The sequence below is a fragment of the Oncorhynchus mykiss genome, chromosome 28, assembly GCF_013265735.2.
Source record: "Oncorhynchus mykiss isolate Arlee chromosome 28, USDA_OmykA_1.1, whole genome shotgun sequence".
Classification (NCBI taxonomy): domain Eukaryota; kingdom Metazoa; phylum Chordata; class Actinopteri; order Salmoniformes; family Salmonidae; genus Oncorhynchus; species Oncorhynchus mykiss.
The window spans coordinates 43,674,603-43,685,364 of NC_048592.1; the positions used below are offsets into that span (position 1 = coordinate 43,674,603).

A 10,762-nucleotide genomic window follows, 5' to 3' on the forward strand; every position below is an offset into this window, starting at 1 on the left:
TTGCCCCTTTAAGTCTATCAAAGCTGTGCGAGTATGAGCATTTGTCCATTAGGCTTATGCGGCAGGTAGCCTCGTGGTTAGTGTTGGGCCAGTAACCGAAAGGTTGCTAGATCGAATCCCCATACTGACTAGGTAAAAATGTCCTCCTGCTCTTGAACAACGCAGTTAACCCACTGTTCCTAGGCTGTCATTGTGTTCCTAACTGACTTACCTAGTTAAACCAAGAATAAATAAAATGTTATATTTATTTATTTTATCAGCATGAATTAGGTTGAGCAATAAAATCCCCACTTTTATTCCATAATAGGCTGGGATCTGCACTATGCAGCTGTTGCAAGAGTGGCTGGCCACTGGTTTCAAAAACAATGATTGATGGGCATCTTAAACTTCTTCAATTCAACCATTTAAATGGTTCAAATACACTTTTAAATTTGAACAGCCATCCACAACAATAACAAGCCGTAAGGCGCAATTAGCTAAATGAGAGACCCACAGTATGATTCACATCTATGCGCTGTGTAGTTATCAAAAATATGTGAAATCTGTATTGCCATAGACTACACCACTGCTGTTATCCTTACTTCCAAGCATTTATTCAAGTTGGATAATCATTGGATGCCGACAGCAGTCGCACCATTGGAAGAACCACCTTGGATAGTAGCCAACAAAAGCCTATTCCTGCACTTTTCCCGCGATCCATCAAACACATTTGGTGTGTCATCATAGTGGTCTCTGACTTGTGGTCCGACTCGCTCAGGTGGGACTTTTTCAATGCTGATTTGAATGTCATTGAGAACAAGTGTCAAATTCTAATTCCAGTGTTTCAAAAGTATCTATTCAGATATAATACAATATACTACTTACACTGCCATAAATGCAAAGACAAAGTAAAGTTGAATAAGATTTTGGACAAATCTGTCAAGACAAACTGATAAAGGGTTAAACAGGTTTTAAATCAACTGGTGAATTTGATAGAAAATTGCCATGAATCCCCCCTTCAATCATAATGTAATGTCATGGGGGGGGGGGGGGGGGGGGTGTTATTATCAGTGACAGTGTAGGAAATGTCCAGTGTAGGGAATGTCCAGTGTAGGAAATGTCCAGTGTAGGAAATGTTCACTGGTAACCTAGTATATAGAATGAAACTGCTGGTTGATTAGTGCACGTTTGCTGTACTTTTAGACAGATTTTAATTGAGGTTATTGATTATTTAGTCCTACTGACATCCCTTTCATACAAAGATGTTTTTCTGACAACTTTTTTCCTTATCTGAACGGTATTGCCGTTATGAAAACAACCTTATTTCTGTAAAGTTCTGCCTACGGCTCAAGGCTGGTTTACGGTTGGTCTATCGACATTGTTACAGTGACATGCACAACCATAGTGATATCATTGACTTGTAAAATAGGCCTAATTAAACTCTATGCTATTCCTTTCTTTTGAAAATATATTTGATTAATTGTTGTTCCTTAGGACCAGCCTAAATCCATTGATAATACACACCATCAAAAATAAATACAGTGCCTTGCGAAAGTATTCGGCCCCCTTGAACTTTGCGACCTTTTGCCACATTTCAGGCTTCAAACATAAAGATATAAAACTGTTTTTTTGTGAAGAATCAACAAGTGGGACACAATCATGAAGTGGAACGACATTTATTGGATATTTCAAACTTTTTTAACAAATCAAAAACTGAAAAATTGGGCGTGCAAAATGATTCAGCCCCCTTAAGTTAATACTTTGTAGCGTCACCTTTTGCTGCGACTACAGCTGTAAGTCGCTTGGGGTATGTCTCTATCAGTTTTGCACATCGAGAGACTGACATTTTTTCCCATTCCTCCTTGCAAAACAGCTCGAGCTCAGTGAGGTTGGATGGAGAGCATTTGTGAACAGCAGTTTTCAGTTCTTTCCACAGATTCTCGATTGGATTCAGGTCTGGACTTTGACTTGGCCATTCTAACACCTGGATATGTTTATTTTTGAACCATTCCATTGTAGATTTTGCTTTATGTTTTGGATCATTGTCTTGTTGGAAGACAAATCTCCGTCCCAGTCTCAGGTCTTTTGCAGACTCCATCAGGTTTTCTTCCAGAATGTTCCTTTATTTGGCTCCATCCATCTTCCCATCAATTTTAACCATCTTCCCTGTCCCTGCTGAAGAAAAGCAGGCCCAAACCATGATGCTGCCACCATGTTTGACAGTGAGGATGGTGTGTTCAGGGTGATGAGCTGTGTTGCTTTTACGCCAAACATAATGTCTTGCATTGTTGCCAAAAAGTTACATTTTGGTTTCATCTGACCAGAGCACCTTCTTCCACATGTTTGGTGTGTCTCCCAGGTGGCTTGTGGCAAACTTTAACCGACACTTTTTATGGATATCTTTAAGAAATGGCTTTCTTCTTGCCACTCTCTTCCATAAAGGCCAGATTTGTGCAATATACGACTGATTGTTGTCCTATGGACAGAGTCTCCCACCTCAGCTGTAGATCTCTGCAGTTCATCCAGAGTGATAATGGTCCTCTTGGCTGCATCTCTGATCAGTCTTCTCCTTGTATGAGCTGAAAGTTTAGAGGGACGGCCAGGTCTTGGTAGATTTGCAGTGGTCTGATACTCCTTCCATTTCAATATTATCGCTTGCACAGTGCTCCTTGGGATGTTTAAAGCTTGGGAAATCTTTTTGTATCCAAATCCGGCTTTAAACTTCTTCACAACAGTATCTCAGACACCTGCCTGGTGTGTTCCTTGTTTTTCATGATGCTCTCTGCGCTTTTAACGGACCTCTGAGACTATCACAGTGCAGGTGCATTTATACGGAGACTTGATTACACACAGGTGGATTGTATTTATCATCATTAGTCATTTAGGTCAACATTGGATCATTCAGAGATCCTCACTGAACTTCTGGAGAGAGTTTGCTGCACTGAAAGTAAAGGGGCTGAAATTTTGCACGCCCAATTTTTAAGTTTTTGATTTGTTAAAGTTTGAAATATCCAATAAATGTTGTTCCACTTCATAATTGTGTCCCACTTGTTGATTCTTCACAAAAAAATAGTTTTATATCTTTATGTTTGAAGCCTGAAATGTGGCAAAAGGTCGCAAAGTTCAAGGGGGCCGAATACTTTCGCAAGGCACTGTATATTATCAATGGATTTTAAAATAGCCGCCCACCTACATCTGCAGACCGCTACTACCATTCATTCCCAGTGTGCTCGAAAATGCATGCAAAAATGGGCCTGTTAGAGTTGCATAATCATTAGCCAATATTTTTTATCAGGAAATTACCGTAAATCCAATGTGAAAACAGTAACTGGTTCTCTAACACCCTGTTCTCTTATTATAACCAAGGATTTCTCTGTAACCTCCAGGTTGGTCTGGAGTGAATCCCCAAGATGTCAGCCATAGTAAACCTTCCCTGGGGCATGCTGGGAGCACCGTCCCCCCTAGCCAGGACTGGTCTGGGAGGACCACCCCCAGGGGGGTAGAGGTGCAGAAGCTGGACTCTGAGTCATGTAATGCCCAGCAGTGTAATGGACATGGGAAATGTGTGACAAGGGGTGGAGAAACCACCTGCCAGTGTGTTCTGGGATACCATGGTGTGTTCTGTGAGGAGGGTGAGGGTCCAGGGGTCAGTAATGCCCCCCTCACTTTGGGCATCCTCAGCCTCATTGGTGGAGTCCTCATCGCTGCTGTCATCATCAGGAAGAGGTAGTCTCAAATAAAATCAATGTGTTCAGTATTTTCCAACCCCTGAGACACACACACACACACACACACACACACACACACACACACACACACACACACACACACACTCTCTCTCTAGTGGAATGAAGTATCTTTCTCAAGGCCCCAATGTCAGATGTATTCGCAGTCTTCTGGTTTACCTCTGATGTTATACCTAGGACTTTGAATGAGCAAACCTAAAGTTTTCTACAGTCCACCTCTTTAACTTGTAGGCCAAATGCATACCATTCATATAACCTGTAGACCAGGGTTCCCCAACTGGCGACCCACGGCCGGATTTGGCCTGCGGGTGGTTTTATTTGGCCCCCCAAGTCTTCTAGAAAAAATAATATATAATTAGATTTGCTTTTTGTATTTCTTTATACTGTAAAAACACAAATCAGCTCCAAGTGATTCTAATTCAAGAAATCTGTTCCCAACTATTTCCGTGATCAAGATAGCCCTATTTGGTAAAATACCAAGTCTATATTATGGCAAGAATGGTTCTGTTAGGGTCGTATTTCTCAGAGTAAATAACTCGCGGACACTAGAGAAGCTTAACCAAGTATAATTCTTCCCAAAGGGTCGTTACAGCTGTAATTCAGACAAAAATAAATAAAAATCACACAAGCACAGATATAACCCTTTATAACCCTTTCTCCTAGGCTAAGTCTCCTACACAACCGAATAGCCAATGCATCCCTGTTGCTAGGAAGAACCTTAGTGATATCTGTTCTTCCTCACTTCATCTGACATGAACTCTACCCCAAAGTGCTCACTCCTCCCCAACTGAAGGCTGTCATGGTTATTGATACCAGACTGTCTCTTCTCTCAGAGGATCCCTGATGTCTAACAGTAACATATCCTGACATAATGTAAATGTTATACATTACCCTCTCTCCCTCAGTGGCATTGTTAGTTTCTAGGATCTCCACCCGTCTACCCTTAACTTCTGTTGTAGACCCTCAACCTTAGCACTCCTTCAGTGACATGAATACGTAACATTTCTCAGAACCCAACAGCTCAAATAAGTAAAGAGAAACCACAGTCCATTTACTTTAAGACATCAAGGTCAGTCAATATGAAAACTGTCGAACTTTGAAAGTTTCAAGTGCAGTCGCAAAAACCAAGTGCTATGATGAAACTGGCTCTCATGAGGACCACCACAGGAGTGGAATTCCCAGAGTTACCTCTGCTGCAGAGGATAAGTGCATTAGAGTTTCCAGCCTCAGAAATTGCAGCCCAAATAAATGCTTCACAGAGTTAAAGTAACAGCCACATCTCAACATCAACTGTTCAGAGGAGACTGAATCAGGCCTTCATGGCCAAATTGCTGCAAAGAAACTACTAAAAGACGCCAATGAGAAAACAATTGCTTATAAGAAACACGAGCAATGGATATTAGACCGGTGGGAATTTGTCCTTTGGTATGGAGTCAAAATTTGAGATTTTTGGTTCCAACGCTGTGTGGGTGAACGGATCTCCGCATGTGTATTTCCCACTGTAAATCATGAAGGAGGTATGGTGAGGGGGTGCTATTGAACTCTGTTCAGCATTTATTTGGGTTGCAATTTCTGAGGCTGGTAACTCTAATGCACTTATCCTCTGCAGCAGAGGTAACTCTGGGTCTTCCACTCCTGTGGCGGTCCTCATGAGAGCTCCTACCTTGTCACAACTGATTGGTTCAAACACAAGAAGATGAAATTCCACATACATTTTTAAGAAGGAACACCTGTTAATTGAAATGCATTCCAGGTGACTTCCTCATGAAGCTGGTTGAGAGAATGCCAGGAGTATGCAAAGCTGTCAAGGCAAAGGCTGGCTACTTTGAAGAATCTCAAATCTAAAATATATTTTGATTGAACACTTTTGGTAGAAAATAGGAAAATATTGAAACCTAGAATGAGTAATGTCCCAAACTTTTGACTGGTACTGTACCTATATACCCCACTACTCTATACCGTACTGCTGTATACCCTACTGCTGTCCCTAACCCAATGACTATCCCTTACCTAACTGCTGTATACCCTACTGCTGTATCTATATACCTATATACCCTACTGCTGTATACTATATACCCTACTGTATTCCTTATAAACCCTACTGCCGTATACCCCTACTACTGTAATCCCTCTATACCCTGCTAGTGTATACTATATACCCTACTGCTCTAAACCCTACTACTGTAAGCCCTCTATACCCTGCTACTGTTTACTATATACCCTACTGCTCTAAACCCTACTACTGTAAGCCCTCTATACTCTACTATTGTATTACTACGGTTGTTTCTTTGGCTATGCCGGATTAAGTGATAAGACATGCTATTCTATAAAATCCTTTCTCTGTAATTAATATTACCTGATTGAGCTAATCATTTAAATGTAATTAATTAGAAAGTCGGGGCACCACAAAATATTTATAGAGCTGTTATCTTCCGAATAAACTCTTAAAGACCTAGTAATATTTTACATCAATGGCAGTCAATATTAATTGTCACTTTATTTCAGTCTCATCTGAAAGTTGTAAATTCTTGGCTATCTTCACGAACCCTGGCTAACAAGTTATATCAGCAATACAAAATGTTTAATTATTTATTTACTAAATACCTAATCACCTAATTCTGTGTATGTAACCACACAGAATTACATACACAGAATGAATCATACCTTGATTTCAAATTGTCATAAAGGAAAACGTCCCTAGCGGAACGGAACAGATATGACAGCTCAAAGCTCAAAGACAACTCAAAGAAAAGGGGGTTGGGTTTGAGTGAAATATATTCATTCATTAAGTACCAATGCATATTTTCAACTGGTTCTATTACCGAAATATGGTTCCTTTCCCTCCACTTGTTTGATGTTCCCAGACTTTCTATGTTTAACAAAGACTAATCAAGAGTCCCTCTGTAGAGTCAGAGAGGGAAGGGAGAAAGGTATTTATGGGGGGGTCATAAACCTTACCCAGAAGCCAACTTCATGACATCCTGCTCCTAACCCTACTACTATATACTTTACGGCTATTTACCCTACTACTGTTTACCCTGCTGCTCTATACCTACATTGTATACCCTGTTATATACCTGTATATCATACTACCATAAACATATATACCCTACTCTGTGTTTAGCAGAGCAAGAGCTGCAGCTCGGGGCCAGTCCACAGACAAGGAGACTCTGATGACCAATATGGATGAACAGACAGTCTACGCTGTGTCTTTCAACAACGATCTGTATGATCCTGACCAGGTACCTTAGAGTTAGTGTAAAGGTCTTTTATATGTTAGGGTTTAGCTAAGAGCTTTAAAACCAGAGCGTTTTGGTCTGCCACAGCATTGCCATGCTTTGTTCCCCACCCCCACCATGAATATGATTGTATTTTCAATTAACCTTTTTTTTCAGGAATTGATCTCGTCTGCTGATGGGACATCTCAACATCTGTAAATGTTGTCTTTTCTCTTCTGCTCTGAAATAAAGTCTAGGATGTTGAACCTCATGGTGTTTTATTTTCTCAGACATCACGTGTAGCTGAACATCACAGCCATGTAGATCCGTTTCCTGGCCGCATTATGAAAAGTTGTGGTCATAAACCTGTTATGGGGGTGAGCGTAGTGTGAGGCACATAGATGGACACTGAAACCCCACTGGTGGTGGTCTTGAAAGATGGGTGTTTAAATATAGGGACAACTGTCCGGTTAGTGGATGTAGAATGACCAGCAGGAGACGGATGCACCGTTCAAGTTCATTACCACAGACATGGCATTGAAACAGGAAGTAATGTTGTTAATATTCCCATTTCTGTTCTCAGTAAAGGCTAATGGCAATACAGCATGTAGCCAGGCTTAATGTAGTTAATGAAGTTTAGTTTGTCTGGGAGCAAGACATCGTGGTCTGCGACGGGGCTGGTTTTCTTTTGTAGTCTGACTGTAGACCCTGCCACATACCTTGTGTCTGAGCCGTTGAATTGCGACTCTACTTTGTATCTATATTGTATCTATATTGTAGGTCAGGTCTAAAAAAAGCTCAAATAATTATGATAATTATTTTCCTGACACTTGTCATAGACCCATACAAGATTACTTTGATGATAGCCAAAGGGAGCGTGATAAGATCATTGTTTCGGGGTCCCTTTTTGACAGGCCAGGAGGTAAAGCTGACCTCCCAAAAGAATTGTTACATTTATCTAAGTGCCAGACGAGAACGCATCTACATATAGTCACTCTTAGTGATTATGTGCGTCAAGGCATTCCACTGGGACTCAGGTGGCAAAAATAACCATCATTGGGACCGCGCACAGATTTCTGTGAGCGCTGGTGTGCCATCCTGAACAAAAGCTTTTGATTTGTTGACCAGTTGAAAAAATATGAAGCACAGCTCTACAAATAGTTGTTAATGATGATGCATATTCAATGAACTGATAAACTAACCAAGCGCTCCAGGACAAGTTGTCTACAGAAATAAAGGAACTTAGTCAAGTTTCAACCAAGACGAAAAAGACGGCCGAGGATAGTCTACTTCTGGAGAAATGCTGACAAAGGAGGTCCTGCTCCTCCTCTCCATGGCAGACGCAGGAGGGATGATGCTTACTTCAATCCACCCCCATCTGACCAACACTCTACAACTAGCGCCTCAACTGCTTCCAGTGGTAGTTTTTTATTCAACGAGAGACTGGGTCGACGGAAGGGCAGAGGTTTGCAGGTAAGAAGAAACGGCTATCAGAGGAGACCGTTCACACGGTCCCAGAACCCACGGGACTGAGTCTTTATTAAGCAAAGAGACATGGGCAGGGCTCAATATCTTGCTTGATTAATTAAAGGGTTATCTTCTGTGCCTACAACCCAGTGCAACGATTTTAATGTTAAGGTAGACATGTTTAAGTTTTTTTTAGAAACATCCGTTTAAGGGAATACCTTAGCTCCCCCAATCCTGACATTTCTATTGAACCAGTCGGTTACTCACCTGCACATACTCCGACTCCTTTTAGAAGCAAGAGTTACTTTATAACTCCAGCCAATCGCTATCACTCTATCGAGACGTATTGCAGACTTGTTGAAAAATATGTTGCTCATCTCCTTATCAAGAACAAACAGGGGTCCAAATCTTCCATAATTTACCTATGGATGAAAAACAAGCTTTGCATGATTTACAATCCGATACGTCAGTCCTTATTCGTCCTGCTGATAAGGGTGGTTCGGTTGTACTCGTGGATAGGACAGCTTATATAAATGGGTGTCATAGATAGCTGCGTGACAACACCTTTTACCAGAAACTCCGTGACCCTACTTCCCAATTTCAGAATACCATCTTTACTGTCCTAGATGGGCATTTAAGTTCGGGTCAGAACCAAAGAAAAACAACTTTTTGGCTGTTCAACACCCTAAAATTGCCCCTTTCTATACTTTGCCTAAATTACTCAAGAATATTACAAAACCTCCAGGGCGCTCTATTGTAGCGGGCATTGATGCAGTAACGTCCCCTCAATCTACTTTTGTTTACTTTTTGTATTAGACCACTCGCAGAACAGCTCCCCTCCTTTTGTAAAGGACACCAGCAGTATGATCTCTATCGCTGAATCTCTTGATCCTCTCCCTTACTTTGTTAGTTACTTTTGATGTTGAGTCGTTATACACACATTCCACACGAGGGTGGTATTGAAGCTATGGAACATTTTCTTCTGCAACGTGACCCTAATGAACTACCTTCCAGTGCCTGCATTATAACATTGGCTGAAATAGTACTCACACAACTATCATGTTTCTAAATTATTTCTTTATTCAGACGAAGGGTACTGCTATAGGATCCCCCATGGCGCCTAACTATGCTAATCCGTATGTGGGTTACATGGAGTAAGTCTATTTTCAATCCTCTCAAAAATGTTTTCTTGCCTAACATCATTATTTGGAAATGGTATATTGATGATATTTTTGTTCTATGGAGGGATGATGCGAAACAGCTTCAGGCATTCCATGCTTTTCTTAACTCCTGTTCTGAACATTTAAGATGTACTATGCAATCTGATACATGTCAAATCAGTTGGGGTTAGAGGGTTAGAGGAAACTTGCCCTTCAAGAGGACCAAATACACGGGCACCTGTTCTCTAATTCTATTGCTCCTAAGGATACATAATTGTTCTACGGGAAATTAGGAGGTATTCCCCAAGAGCAGGGGTTATGGTTCATACCGGAAGGAAAGCAAATGAAATTAACCTTTTCCTCCAAGAGGATAAACCCCCAGGCAATGCATCGACACCTGCTCCCTAATTCCCAGGCTCTTCAGGATGCCTCTTTATGGAGCCCAAGTTTAAGGATCCGGTTTAGGGTTAGGTTGGTTAATCTCTATCAGGCCTGAAGGGATTCCTTATGTCCACGTTTTGAGTCCAAGGGGTTAGGCTTAAGGTTAGGGTTAGTTTTAAAGGCTTGGGTTCGAATTCAAGTCAGAATCTAGGTCAAGGTTCAGGATTAGGGATTAGAACTTGAGGTGGGGATAAGGTCAGGATTATGTTCAAGGTCAGGATTAGATCTGAGGTTATTGTCAGGGCTGAGGTTAAATTCAGGATCGGGGATAAGGTTAGAGCTAGGGTGGGGATTGCTGCGGTTAAGGGTGAGGTTAAGGTCAAGGTTGAAATTAGGTTCGGTATTGGGGCTGAAGTTTGGGTTTTAGGGGGTTGAAATAGATTTAAGGTTAAGATTAGGAATGTGATACTTGGCTAGGGTTTGAAGTGAGATTGCTCAGGTTAAGGTTAGGGTAAACTGGGATTAGGATGGTTCAGGTTTAATGTTCAGATCAAGGTTGGAAGGGTTAGGGTCTCTAATACTTTTCATTAAGACCTGTGGGATTACAAGTACCCACTTTTTTTGATCCAACTTCGCTCCTGTCTCTGTTTTAGCGACCACCCTTGGTTAGATTCCAACCCTGCTATTCTTAACTGGGCTACTGGATGAGATCTAAAGTGGGTGTATAATGTGGTTTTAACTGACTCTTTACTTATATGATATAGATGTTGAGTCTGGCTTCCAGGGAATTCCTAGTTTCTCCAATATACAA

The 10,762-nt window shown here is 41.2% G+C and overlaps 1 protein-coding gene across 11 annotated transcripts in view; it reads left to right on the plus strand.

The window, feature by feature from the left end:
* si:dkey-88l16.3 (low-density lipoprotein receptor-related protein 2) overlaps positions 1-7,214 on the plus strand; it is a 91,291-nt gene extending 84,077 nt beyond the window's left edge. For 10 of the 11 annotated variants that reach the window (XM_036966740.1, XM_036966748.1, XM_036966744.1 and 7 more), the window contains 3 exons: positions 3,366-3,705; positions 6,850-6,967; positions 7,121-7,204. In XM_036966740.1, coding sequence (XP_036822635.1) covers positions 3,366-3,705; positions 6,850-6,967; positions 7,121-7,162 — 500 coding nt within the window. In that variant the 3' untranslated portion in view covers positions 7,163-7,204. Of the gene's footprint in view, positions 1-3,365; positions 3,706-6,849; positions 6,968-7,120 lie in introns of all 11 variants that reach the window. The other variant, XM_036966741.1, reaches the window with a different exon arrangement.
* The last annotated feature ends 3,548 nt before the right edge of the window (positions 7,215-10,762 follow it).